Below are 14,856 nucleotides of genomic sequence, written 5' to 3' on the forward strand. Positions count from 1 at the left end.
TACATGTACGCCACTCGTTTTTCGAACAATCCTCGTTACAGTTTGCGACGCACTAAAATAGTGACTGCTTTTTGGTACTCACCTTGAATTACCATTATCTAGGCCCTATGTACCTGACGGAGCCACTTTAAGTACTTGTATTGAAATTTTTCATCAGCCATGTTCATTTTCACTCTAGCGTAGAACTTTGCCTCTTATGCATTTACCATCTCTCATCAGTTCCATCACTTATAACCTCCTGACAATACTAGTAGCTAGTTCTCTCAGAAACGCACGTGTAAGACGACACGGTAAGCTAGATTTGAAACTTTTACCTCAATAATGTTATAGAGTAATGTTAATAGAGTAAAAAAAAATAGTAATAATAATTTTGTTGACAGCATTTCGAACGTCATACACGTGCAACTACACATTGTATCCACGGAGTAAACATTAGTGGTATACGCAAAAGTATGCCCGAGTATTTGTGTGTGTGTGTGTGTGTGTGTGTGAAAATGTGCCGACATAATATTATAAACACTACTGGAACTAAGAAAAGTTTTGTGTAGTTTGACGTAATTTTCGTCAGTATTTGGCGAATTCCCTTTAACTCTAGTTCTATTTGTTGATATTCAGTCATCTGATCTCAAGAAATTAATGTCCCGGATTTATGTCAAACGAAGACACGTGCGTATATTGCATCTTAATGTTATACCAGCCGGCATCATTTTACCGTTGATACCTCGACGTAGGCCTGATATTTATCTGACGTCAAGATCAGTATCTCTACTTTGAAATGGTCAAGAAAATTACATACTGAAACGTGTTTGTTCAACTTATAAAAGCAACTGCTTATATGCACTGCCTGCTTAACTATATTCCATTACGGAGTTTATTTATATTGTTTGATTTTCACTCATTTCTAAACCTGTAATTTGGTAAGTGCATAACAATTTTTGAATCTCATATATATATAGTTGTTATCTTTATTGCTACTATAACACCACATCCCTCACTTCATCGGGGATCAATCTTTTCATGCATATTAATAGGTCCTTTTCCAACACAGGTTTGGACAGCGCTTACAAAATATAATTTGTATACTTCACATCAACCACACTGAGCTTTAAATATGAATTCAAAGTCAAAGGGAGACTTTATCACAAATCAAGAAACTCGTTTGAGAAACCGTCATACAAAAGTAAAAATGAAAATACAGCGAAAAATCATATACAGTAGTTATCATTCATATCATGCCCATGAAAGTCATGGTCTATTGGTCTTAACACGTCATCGAATTTGGTGTATCGGTTACCAAAATGGCCGGTCATAAATCTCCTTGCAAAATTTATGTATTCACAGCCTCTGTCTGAAGATGTGTAGGGATATAAATGTTCTAGATCACTCTTCAACGGTGTCATGTTGACACTTAAAGTGTTTGGTGTTTTTTTTTTTTTTTTTTTTGGGGGGGGGGACAAAAAAAAAATCTTTAATGCTTCACAAGAACGTTGTGTTTTGCGTCTGCAACATCCTGGATGTACCACATGTCGCGAGTTTGAGTGAAGCCACTCAATGCCAATGTTGCACACTCTACGTCGAGGTACTGACAATCAAGACAGTGATTATAATGCTTGTAAATAATATCATTTTGATAAATTTCCTCTGCATTTTCACTTTCCGAATCTTACAATTGCCTTCTTATTTTTCATGTTGCCTCTGTGTATATACGACATAATATATTCGTTGTGTATGTACGCATTGTGGGGGATTTACTTGGTCTACGTATCAGGACGTTCTAATTTTGGGGTCATCCCACTAGACCGACACCCACGAGTTCGACATTGAAAACAGGGCCATTTCTAATAGTCATACAGCTCACGAGTCATACAGCCCATGAGTTCGACACAAGGCAAATAAAGCCCATGAGTTCGACTCTAGGTAAAAACATCCCAAGAGTTCGACAGATTTTACAACACGGGGCCTAATATGTCGGTCTCGTGGGCATTGTTAGCTTAGTGTCGAACTAATGGGCTGTATGACTCGTGAGCTGTATAACTCATGGGCTATATGACTCGTGGGTGTCGGTCTCGTGACCTGCACCCCTAATTTCCATCTATTGGTATATCCATCTGTGTGTCTTCAAGTTCAGTACTCCGTCATTGTTATCCAAGGTACTTGTATTTGTTTATCAATACGAAAAGAACACTCATGTAAGGTGTCCTTGGTACAAAATTCTTGTGATCATGTGGGATTTACCACCAGATAGACCTACTGTTGGTTGTACAGAATGTGTCATTATTTTTCCATAACGCAGCATCCACACTACAAATGTAATCGGTGGGCTGCAAGCTGCGACCAGCGGTGTAGGCTTATATGTTGCTAAGAGCAAATATTAATGTTACGCAGATGTGGTGCAGTGTAAAGAGATAAAGTTACTGTGTACAACGTGATATCGACATACTTGTAGGATGGAAGTAGACTGTAAATTGCATGTTAAGTCTTTCTGGCTCTGTGTGAGATCAAATGATCGAGTTTTACAGTGATTGTACCCTGAATCTAGTAGAAAGATTTTCCGAATAGTGCATGTGAATACAGAGTATCATCGCATAATTATGTAGAGATTTAAGCATCTCCACCTTAAAATGAACATAAAATCTCACATGATTCTTTAACTACGATCAAAGAAATTTGAACAACACTTCATCAAACCAGCTGCTCATTAGACATAGAATAATGAATTCATCACTCCATTTAGATCTATATTTTAGGTATTTTGTTACCTGCCTATGTGATATATATGTCTGTAAATATAATATGAACTCTATCAGATCTAATCTCTATTTTGTCGTCCATGCTCCGAAAGGACAACTATTTTTGCAAAGACACTTTCTGTAATATATTCAACAGCTTTCATGTACATGTAGTTGTTACAATGTGAGTAACATTTCGGTTTTCCTAATGACCACTGTGAAGTCTTACCTTTGTTATTAACTTTTGTTTGTACAGTTTGGAGAACAAGACACTCACAAAGAACAATGATCAATAAATACAAATAACTTGAACAAACTCTTACCAATGTAACTCTTCTGTAATACATGATGTATACTTTCAGTTCTGTAAGGTGTATTTACCCTTCTGGCATGACATCTTGAAAGTTTACATGTGTAACTATTTTTTTTTTTTTTTTTGACTGATTGACAAATTGTCCTACATCGACATAAATAAAGACTGATCAATTCAGTGCTTATTTACGTCGATGTAGGGCAATTTGTCAATCAGTTGCAATGGATGGATGAGTTTATTAATAAATGAATGAATGAATGAATGAATGATACATCTTGTTTTGTATTGGTGGATGAATGGATAGATTATAGAAGCTATAGACCTTGTCTATTGTCTTTCCATTTTGTTATACACGCATACATGCATCACACAAACACGACTTGCAGCAACATGTTCATATAAAGAACTAACTTTCGGCAATTGCAACGCCTAACACTCTTCTCGTATCTTTTTTTTTCTTGAAACATTTTTCACCAACTAAGTCAAAAAGCAGAATAAACAATGCCTGCAGTAGGAAAAATTCACACTTCTTGTGAGATTTTACTGAAGATGAAACTGAAGACAATGAGATACAAGGGTACATTTCATACAAACATGACATATTAGAGCTAACAACTTTGCCATAAAAGAAGTTTGACGTACATTTTTTTTTCTCCTTTGCCCTCTTCACACACGCTAACTGACAATGTTCTTAATTTAATACAAAGTGTTATACATGTACAGTGCATCAAAGTTGCTACAGTATAACTTAAAGAGACTGTACAGTACTGGTTGAGGTGAGGATTCAGGTTTATAACATTTTTTTCGGTGAGACAATGAGAAACCTCTTATGAAATATGAAAGAGCATGTAATTTCAAGAAGGTTTCAATGTATATTTGATGGAAATTGGCCTTGAAATGGCCGAGATATCCAAAAAAGCGATCCTAAAAAAATTGACAAGACACAACTTTTATTGGGATCTCTTCATTTTACCTTGGTTTTAGATATCTCGGTCATTTCAAAACCAATTTTCATCAAATAAACTTTTGATTCCCCTTAGAATTGTATGCTCTTTAACATTGCAGAGTGGTTTCTAAATATCTCTCAAAACGTTACAAGCTGAATTTTCATCTCAACCAGAACTGTACAGTCCCTTGAAGACATCTTCATCAATGTGCATCTATGGAGCAACATGTGTTGCTGAAGTCCATAGAATATGTTCCCTGTAACTTAACCACTGACACAAGACTCTTGAAACTGTAAGAGCCTGCATAAGAAGTCAATTTGTGATTTGTCACAAACTATGCAAGAGAATTGTTTTCACAGTGTTCATTGTGTTCAGTCTACACAACACCAGTCTTTGATAACACATGTCACACCTATCTATACACAGCCAAGTCACTGTCACACAGTGTCTGGTCGGGCTAGTCATACTGCAGGCCACTACTAGCGATCTTTACATGTGCAACACTCCTGATTATGCTGCGCCTCTTCCCCAGTTGAACAACAGGAATAACTGTTCCAACCATATGTGGAGCAATATTTTTTATCTATTTATCTATTTTTCTATTGTTATTTTTTGCCTAACAGCTGCATCAAAAGACAAGTGTCTGCGATGAAAAGCTTGCTACTATTCACACCTGAACAGCATCTTTTGAAAGTATGCATTGATGGTAAAGGAGACATAAAGTCTTTAATGCATTTCCATTATATCTATTAGTTTGGGAAAGCCTGCACTCTGGATCTCAGGAACACTATTCATACTACTGTATTTACACTTGGATTTTCTTACAAGTGAAAAGATAATAGGCAATGGTAATAGAATCACATTTGTGTATTTCCAAAGATGCAACACCATAATTTCACCTCCATATTGTACACAATTGTTTTTCTATTTCGCTGCCACAAAATCAACAATAAATATGACATACAGCAGCATGTCATTTTGGGATTTGGTAATATTGTAAACGAAAGTACACCACATTTATGCAGAGCACATTTATTATTTATCACAACTGATAAACATTGAGAAGAGAACATGATCTTAAAGCGGTGGAAAACAAATCCAGGATATTTGTGAAGTTACAGCCTGTTAAATCTGATCTGGTTTAAGCATATCACTTGCCTAGGTTAGTGCAGATATGCTGTAAGAGAGAGGTTACCTGATCTAAAATTGAAGCATGTAAATACATTTCTCATATTGAAAACCTACAAAGTGAACTTATCCTGCAGCCATTGTAAAATATCTGATTTTTAAATAAGCAAAGTATTCCCGAAATAAGGCTTTTTTTCCCTTCTTGCTCAAACATTCACCTTGAAGCATTGGCTTACTGATGATTATACAATTAAACACAATGTAGCTTATTTTATGTTTTAGAAAATTATGACAAAACCATACCTTACTCAACAAAGATATACTGCAATTAAGCTCTGTTTTCAGTATACCTGCACAAGTGGTCTGGTCACCAAATCTTGCCAGGTACAGGCAAACTTGGTTTTATGGAAACAACAACTATCTATGAAACATCACCTGCTTTAGCTTGCAGAAATCCGCTAGAATGCCATCCAAAGCCTGAGAGTGTCATTCATACCCCCTGGAGGACAGAGAGAGAGAGAGAGAGAGAGATACAAAACATTGTGTGAGCTGATGAGGGCCAAATGTATGCACAGATTCACATGTACATGTAGCTCATGGGAAAAAAGTATAATCTAAACTGCAGCTGAATGAGAAATCCTCAACGATAAAAGCAAATTGTGATGGACAGATTTATTACTTACTAATTTGGTGATGGTAATGCAATTTGCATCAGTTCCATTGTGTATGTTGTTTGAAGGATTATACATTGGTCCAGAGTATACTTTTGTAAAAGTCAATTCTCGCAAATGGAGAGCTAAATTGCAACCATTGCAGATTTGATCTCAGGTTATGAAACCAGTCAATAAGAATAAAAACAAAACAACAAATTGGCAGCTATATATACCTACACATAGTTAATAATTCTACAAGCGCGAAAATATTTCTGACTATTCCACAACTGATATCGATGACCTTAAAGGTTGGTATAGGCACTACCAATGCTCTTCAATGAACATAATACAAATGAATAATAAACACACATCAAGTGTGGCTTCTGAAAAGAGACCATAACTTTCAAACTTGATAAAGCCCACTCACGCTCGATTACAAATAGAGAACACTATGTAATTCAGCCGATACTCACTCTACCATGGGTGCTATATCCCAGTTGGTCTGTGAGGATGCTGGTGGGTCTATTGTCACTCCCTTCTCTGTGACAACAGCAATTTCATACTGAGGAAAGAACACACAAGGCAATATGAAAGCCATAAATGCATGTGAAACTCTGAAAGCTTGAACAGAGTACAGTGTGGGTTTACCGTTGTCTGATCTTTTTTTCAAGTTGTTGCTTGTGTTTTCATGATTTCACCCAACTAGGTGGATAATGATTGCCAACTGCTGAAATTAGTCTTTTTACCTTAACAATTCCAAAAGGGGCTGACAAAGGTTCAGTAAGACTACCTGAACTCTTGAATAGAATACAGTCAGTGCCTTACTGGCTACATGATGCATAAGAGAATGAATCAATAATAAATGATATAACACAAAAACTGTTGAAGGTCTTCAAATATAATTTCTTCCTAGGAAGACAAAAAAAACTAGAGAAGCACTCCGAGAGCAGAGGTCTCAGCCAAGCAGCTTATTTCCACCACTGATCTTGTTCTTCCACAGAGATCAGTGATTTCCACCCATACATAAGCGCCCTGAAAGTTGCTAGATTTCCCAATATAGAAACCTTTGATACGTCATCAACTTCCAGCTGCGCGGCACGCCTCGCCTTAGCAGAAACTAGAGCACATACTTTAGTGCGCTTATGAAACCTCACAAATGCGTAGCTTGAACTCCTGAGCTCATTCACCCTACCTGCTAAAATATCGATAATACTTCACAAAATCCACAATTACCAGGTCTCACTACCAAAATCTAATCATCTGTTACACTTGTACTTGTGTCATTCTCAATCTTTCCTGTAAGTTTCATCTAAATCTGTCCACAACTTTTTGAGTTATTTTGCACACGGACAAACAAACAAACAAATGCTGAAGAAAACATAACCTGCACCCTTGGCGGAGGTAAAAAAAAAAATCAATTGCCTAGTCCATGTATTACAAATTGAACAAAATATCAACAAAGTGAGTCATAATCTCTATGAGTAAAATTCACTTCCAGACCCTTTTAAAATGCAAAACAAATATCGTACAGCTTCTACCTTTCAAGAGTATACCGTATTCCCACAAGTATATCATCACACGAGGGAGACACTACTGCTATGGACCGAGTACAGTGGTACAGTGATAATGCTCTGCTATTTCTCTGCTTACAGTATCTAATTTTGTTGACAATGAATGATCTAAGTCACCGGGGCTCCATTTCATAATAAGCTGGTATGACAGCAACTCTTGCTGCACCGGCAAGTGCCTTCATAATGACAAGAATTCTGGTTCTTGATTGACTGGTGATACAGGAAGCTGCTATTCTCCCAAGAGTTACTACCCTACCATCTTTTATGAAATGGGACCCTGGATTCTGTAATTACTCACCCTGTTGAAGGACCTTGCATCCCTGTAGAAGAGAACTTTGAGGCATCGCTCCATCACTGCTCGTGCCTCCTGCTCTGTCATGCTGTTGTTCTTCTCATACGCTTCTCGCAACAGGGGCTGCGCAGATGCAGGAATATGGCATGTTTAAAAGTGATATTTCATGAAAGACATCAAGGACTGCCTATAATTATGTAATTTAAACGATGAGTAACAGTATGACAGACAGTTCATGGGGAAGAAAAAATATGAACCCTCTAAAATCGACTGATCACATTCTCTTTCAAGAGCCGAATACTCGGGAACAAATGCATAAATATAATTCAAATCAAATCCATAGTTTAAATTTAGTCTATGGATTAAAACAAGGGCAAGATAGGCACACAATACTCATAAGAGAGTCAATGCAAATGCATTATTGGACGTCTCCTCTGATTGTGTCCTCAATATGCTGACAAAATTTCCATAGTCCATGGACTAACTTTACACTTCTTGTAAATTTGGGCCAAAGAATCTCACTGCTAATATGTGTATGTCTGAGCAATGCATAATTTATTCATGACTGACGGGTGACAATTAAAAAAATGGCATTTGTAACACGAGCTGAAAAAATTTTGTCCTTAATTCAAAACTTAAAATGTAAACTATGTACAAGGTTCTCACATTAAAGAGTGAACTCTTAACACACACAAACAGTTTTAATAACTAATCAAGAATTCTCATGAATAACACACTGAATAATACACTATTTTTAGCCTACACTTTATTCATACAAAATTTGTCTACTTTGCAAGCATTTATATCACGATGATAAACTAATTTAATGAGAAGAACTGGCAATGTCAATTAACACAAATTTACAACTGAGATGCATCACAGTGCTATGCGATACTAAATAACAAATAATTCTCTTTCAATATACTCACCAGTGCTACGTATGCCCCAAAGCCACTAGCTACATGGGGGGATTCATAGGCTACTCCAATCTTGTCAACAATGCCCAGAAAACTGGAAATAAGAAACAAAAGAAGTACAGTATGACAGCTAATCATGCACAAGAAATGTGAATGTGCTAGGTGTGTAAATAGTAAAATGCTGCTTTTTTCCTGCTGATATACAATTAATTGTATTTGCATGAAAAAAGAGAGTGTTAACTGTCTGAAAAGAAAAGCAACACAGCACATTTACAACATGACAATCAATGCAAACTTAAATATGAAAATTACAGATGACTGTAACGTAAGATTCCAGATTCACACTTTGTGCACCTACATGTATCAATAAAAATATACAAAGCAACTCAGACAAATTGAAAAACAAAAAATAATCACATTTTATTTCAAATATATATGGACCAATTCTTTTGAATCTGAAAATTCACACATACATAATGCATCCCACATTACACATTAAAACAGAATGAACATGCATACCTTTCTCCATTGTGGAAGCCACCTAGAACAAATGCATTCCAGAGGGGGTTGAAGTTTGTCCTCCTGTTGTACATGACTCGGGTAAGCCACGAGAACAAGGCCTTGGGTGTGAAGCTATGTCCATCATTTAGACATTCATCATCGATGCTGTGGAGAGGGATGGGCAAGGGGAAAATGTTATTAATTTCATAATGACATACACATAGCATGTTGCTTTGTAGAACATGAAATGATTGACCGTGTACGATATGTACTGTAAAAGTGGAAATTTTTGTGCTCAGCCCGGCAAGAGGAGTTTCATGTGTCTTTAATTTGAAGGATCAAGACAGTAAGTACTGGAACATATGGCAAGCAAAAATATTCCAGTGCTTTTATTTTCGTGCCAGTTACTGGTGGCACGAAATGCGTGAAAATTTCAAGACTGTGAAAATGTCTACTTTTACAGTACATGTGTATTGTCCTGTAAATTAATCTGCCTGGTATTACAATATTCCAAAGATTACAAGGCACTCACCTGCTCGCCAATGGGTAGAAATAATCAAATATGACAGCAATTCAGTGAAACTAGATTGGTTTACTAGTGAATCAAGTTTATGAATATTCCACTGAAAGGTGATTGTAGCGAGATATTCAATTCACATACTCTCAACATTGTATATTTGCACTTTCATGAATGGAATCAAATTTGTGAGCATTTGTTTCTGCAAAGTTGGGCAAATGGACAAGCTTTCTTGTTGCCTGGTATGTTTAGAATTGGAGTACATTACAAACAAACTTACAATGTATATCTATATTCTTTTAAGACTGATTTGATAGGGCTCAAAAAGTCTATCAGGCCTGTAATGAAGCAGTGTATTAGTGCACTACATGTACAGTTGTATGTGCACAAAACAAGATATACAACGTTGTACAAGGCGGTGTAGTTCAGGCATCCTTGTGCTGTTGAAGTGAAAGTGATATGTATATCATAGGTATGACAGAGCTGGGCTTTAAATGATGTCATAATTAAAGAATAGCCCTGTCCTGTGGAGAAAACTAATATTGATGTAAATATTGATTATCAGCATCAACAGCTACATGTACAAATAACAGCAAAGACCAATCCCATCAGTTACAATAATTTTCCTCCACAAGCATTTCAATGCATCAACTGGTACAGCACTTAAATACTGCCATAGGCACATATTATAATAAAGCACTTTGCTGCAGCATGACTTCCATCATTGTTTAACCAGATACATCAGTCTTACATCTTTTGTTCCAAGATCTCTGTCAGGTACTGGAAATCGGCATAGTCCCCAGCTCCAGATATGACTGTGTTGTCATTGACCTTTGACACCCTGGAGATGTTTCTGAAGCGAGCAAGTGAGCCGTATGAGCCCAACATATCTGCAGCAATAACCACTCCTCCATTGAACTTCAATCCCAGAGTAGATGTACCTGTTACAATGGGGTTTCTGCAGGAGTGGAGCAAAAACACAGAGGTAGTGGATGATTATTTTCTCATCATGGATACTGGGGATTATCAGACAGCCAGCTTTCAGAACTACACTAGTCTAGCTGAGTCTACACATTGAAGTTTACTTTCTGCAGTAGTATCAGATTTTCTTGTGAATGGTTTGGTCATAGAGGCAAAATTTCCTCCTACTTTTACAATCAGGGGCCTGGCCTCAGGGAATGAAGTAAGCTTTCCTTCCAAAAAAACAAACAAACAAACAAACTTGCACTTAAACAGATAAACATTTAACAGTTTATGACAAGACAGCTGGAAAAGTGGAAAAGTGAAAAAAAGAAAAGAAAAGAAGAAAAGACAATGAGAATGAACTGGAAACCATTTAGGAAACAAATTGGTCTAAAATTTAGGAAATTAGATTCATCTAGGTTAAATCTTTATTGCAACAGCAGTGCATGAGAGTCTACGTATAGATACTGCTATGGTAGGTACCATCACAAAAAAACTAAATCATACTCACTAACGCTGAAATTTCACGTATAAGAAGCTTAAGTACTCCAAAATGCATCTCTGACACTGTCACTTCACAACTTTAGTCAAACTTTAAAAAAATGATTTTTTTTTTTTTTTTTTTTTTAATTCTAGCATGCTTTCACGGGCCACACGCACTTTGTAACCATGAACTTGAAAGAGGGAGACCGACCACCATTACGTCATCATTTGCGTCCGTTACGCGCGCAGAAAAATGTGTCGGCTGCTAGGGCGCTGTAGCATGCATGCATGCCAATGTGCATTGATGCATAGCGAGCGACCCCCAGACACAAGCTTGGTAGCGCCGACGGAGTAGACGGGCTGAGAAAACAGCAGCACGAACCTTTTTAATTTCATGCACAGACAGACAAATTTCATAGATACACCTGTATGTATGTAAACAGACATGTCTTTTATCAAAATAGGATTGCAATCTATGTAACAACTTCTCATCCATTTGATTTATCCTTTCAGTCAGGATTACATGCAAACTTATAATACATAAGACTGCACAGACGTACGCACGGTGAAACTTCCGCGCCCGCGGAAATCCAAACCCCAAATTGCTCGATATTGGCCACACGACCAGTTAACAACCTGGGTAAGTTCATACAATGTACGTTTATTACTATAAAGCGCTTGATGTCGCCACGATCATGACCTCGTAAAAAATTACAGTACGATCTGAAATTTTAAAAATACCACATATTTCACTTCATTCCAGGCGGACACATACCTCATTTCAACCTTGAATATCACATAACACATAAAATTTGGTTAAATTTCTAGTTATGCCTCGATTTTCAGGTGTTTCTTGAAGCTAATTTCTGGCTTTGAAGAGCGTCGTCTCAGAAATTTTCAAGGTAGTGTCGCAGGGATCCGATTTGTACATAACCCTATGAAGGGGACTGACAACATGTTGGAAAAAGCCGATATCAATGCGCCCCTCCATTTCACTCCCGACCAGCCCTCGATGCGTCCGCCGTCTTATTTGTGGCCAAACGCGCAATGGCTCCAAGGGTCGCAAAAGCAAGTGCGCCCTCTCGTGTTCATGATGCTCCCTCGCTATGGACTGATGGATGATGACACTGCAATATTGCATTGCATTGCGTGTTGATGTGGCTGTATCCAACAGGTCACACAATCACACGCATGTGGCTGTATCCAGCCAGGGACTTGTGCCATGGCTCGATGGAAAACTTTAAAGACACGTGACGTGTCACACAGGTGGCCGTATGTGTAGCACTGCCTGCATGATTGCCTTTTAATGTTACAAGTGAGAAGTCTTCTGCTCATAAAGACTGAAGAGTCATGCTCTGGTATGGCCGCAGCCCTAGCCGATGGTCTGGCTGGGCTGAGTAACGAGATGAGTTAGTCTATCATTTTGAACAGAGATGCACGGATGGCTAGCCTGACCAGACCGCTGTGCACAGCACAGCAGTCTGACATGTACTAGTGTTTAAACGTACGTAAACGACCGTCACTTTTGACGGCAAGACCACAAAAATGTCTTTTATTTTGTTTGATTTTAACAGTAATACCACCCACCTATATCGTATGTTGCTGATGGTTGAGTTGAATTTGGTGTTTTGTTGGTATCCAAACCTTATTGTTGAATTTTTCGGAGTAGATTGTGCGATGATTCACAAAATAAACGAACAGCCACAAACACTCAACCCGAGGTACCGTGTTAGCATTTTATGTACGCCCGTGCGTTTCGTGTGCTACGTAAAACTTTTCGTCTTCTACCATGTACAGTATTTCCGCGCGTGCTGCTCTCATGACTCATGATTTGACGTCACTCCGACTACCTCCGACTACACCTTGTAGCATAGGGGAGTGATTGCCATTCAATAACACGCAGAAGATGAGGAGTGAAGCAATACGGACGCTCACAGACCTGATTTTAAGGATGGATTTTGGTAGGTTTTTTATGTAATAAAAAAAAAATACGCATATCGATTATTGGGTGATTATCATAGATTACGGGGATTCCTTATATTTTAGTTTTCCACGATTAAAAGATATTCATGAAGGAGTCGCACAACCACCACTGAAAAATGACAACGTCTGCGAAGGAGTAGACGTGCAGCCGCTGGCGCTGTCGCTTCGCGACAGCGGCTGTGTGTAGTTACACGGATGGCTAACCGCAGCAGCGACCCCATACGGACAAATACGTAGCGCCCCGCGACGGGGTTAACGGATGGCTTGCTTGCACTTGCTGGTGCGAAAGGCAAGGGCTTCATATTAACTCAATAATTTTTACTTAAATAAACTGAGAATGAGTCACATTTGCCTCGGGATTCTAGTATAGTAGCACCATGTTAAAGATACATTGTAACATTTAATAAATCCGCACTAATTAACAGCACAACAACAGACTTTTGTACTTTAAGTTGGTGTAAGTTTAAGTGACCGGTTACCACATCTTTACTTGACGTAATACATGATGTAGAAATATGCAGAGTCATATAAGAGCGTCGCGTAAATGTAACATTACAGATGCAGTTATCACTTGAACTCGTAAATACACAAAGAGTTAATGTTCCTTACAGAGTACGTTTAGCTGGGCCAGAAGATGCGCACTTAATTCCTCCTGGAGGATCGTAAAAAGCTCCGGGACGTGGTCCATTAGTCCAGAAACTCGAGCCATTCTCCCCTATGAGATCCATGTTTAGCTGCAAAATGTATGGTCTACAGAATTAGAAAATCTTGTTTCAACTCTGATTGCTGCCCTCAACGATCGACTGGCAGGGTAAAATGATAGGGGATTTTGCCGAAGCACAGCTCACTGGTTCTGACATCTGTTATACAAGGGAGGCACTGGGGCACACCTCAGTGGTGTAACAGAAACACTGTTGAACAAGATCACTTGGCCTTAGTGGTGTATCTAAAATGATAATATAAAATCTGTATGCATTATACATCTGCTAGTAGCTCTTTACTTTAAGCTAAAATAAAACAATCTAACTGAAACAATAAAGATTGTCAATGTTGATATTTTGCAACTGATTGACAACTGTTAGTATAATATACGCAGCATCACAAAAGATTATCCAATTAATCCGCTGCTAATCTGCTTTAGCTCGTATGCTCGTATGATGCTAAAGGAAGCACAAACGATATAAAAGGAAGATGATAATAATGAAGGTGCGGATGATAATGATAAGTTAACAACACGATGATGATGGCAATGCTGTATAATTATAATATATTATTTTCAGTGCGTATGATTCTTCTTTTTCATCATCATCTTCTACTATCATTACTTTACATGACTTGTAGATCATTACCATTACCACAACGATAGGGCACTGATCTCCCCTCTAACAGAGGGGAGATCAGTGCGATAGGGCCTAATGGTAGCGATATGATAATTAAGATAAAAATTGAATGGTGTAATCAAGTCAAAGTAATAGAGATGATTTAATAATGGTTGATCCCATAATATAGTAATTATTGCTCAATAGTCGTACTGTGAATTTTTCGGCCATAAATATTGATACTTTATTCATAGTGATGTCATTGCAATTTGTGTGTGTATGCGTGTGTGTGAGTGAGTGTGTGAGTGCGTATGTGTGAGAGCGAGAGAGAGAGAGAGAGAGAGAAAAAGAAAGAGAGGAGAGAGAAGAGGGAGAGAGAGAGAAGTGGAGAGAGAAAGGGAGAGAGGGAGAATGGACCATATACAATGTAGAATCAGATATTTGCCCGGTAGTGGGCTGGATTTAGAGGGGGTGCATGTGGGTGTGGAGGGGTTAAGGTGTTGGTTAAGGTGTTGGTAAAGGTATATAATAGGGTTAGGA

At 38.0% G+C, this 14,856-nt stretch overlaps 1 protein-coding gene across 1 annotated transcript; it reads right to left on the reverse strand.

Annotated features, from left to right (window-relative positions):
- Positions 1-3,548: 3,548 nt before the first annotated feature.
- On the reverse strand, positions 3,549-13,753 carry LOC140237570 (proteasome subunit beta type-4-like). Its single transcript, XM_072317505.1, has 7 exons — positions 13,607-13,753; positions 10,320-10,526; positions 9,070-9,216; positions 8,563-8,644; positions 7,640-7,756; positions 6,244-6,332; positions 3,549-5,616 (listed from the first exon to the last, which is right to left on the reverse strand). Exons 1-7 carry the CDS (start codon positions 13,723-13,725, stop codon positions 5,604-5,606), a joined length of 774 nt encoding a protein of 257 aa, XP_072173606.1. The 5' UTR covers positions 13,726-13,753; the 3' UTR covers positions 3,549-5,603.
- Between the last annotated feature and the right edge of the window lie 1,103 nt (positions 13,754-14,856).

Source organism: Diadema setosum, chromosome 14 (genome assembly GCF_964275005.1).
Source record: "Diadema setosum chromosome 14, eeDiaSeto1, whole genome shotgun sequence".
NCBI lineage: Eukaryota > Metazoa > Echinodermata > Echinoidea > Diadematoida > Diadematidae > Diadema > Diadema setosum.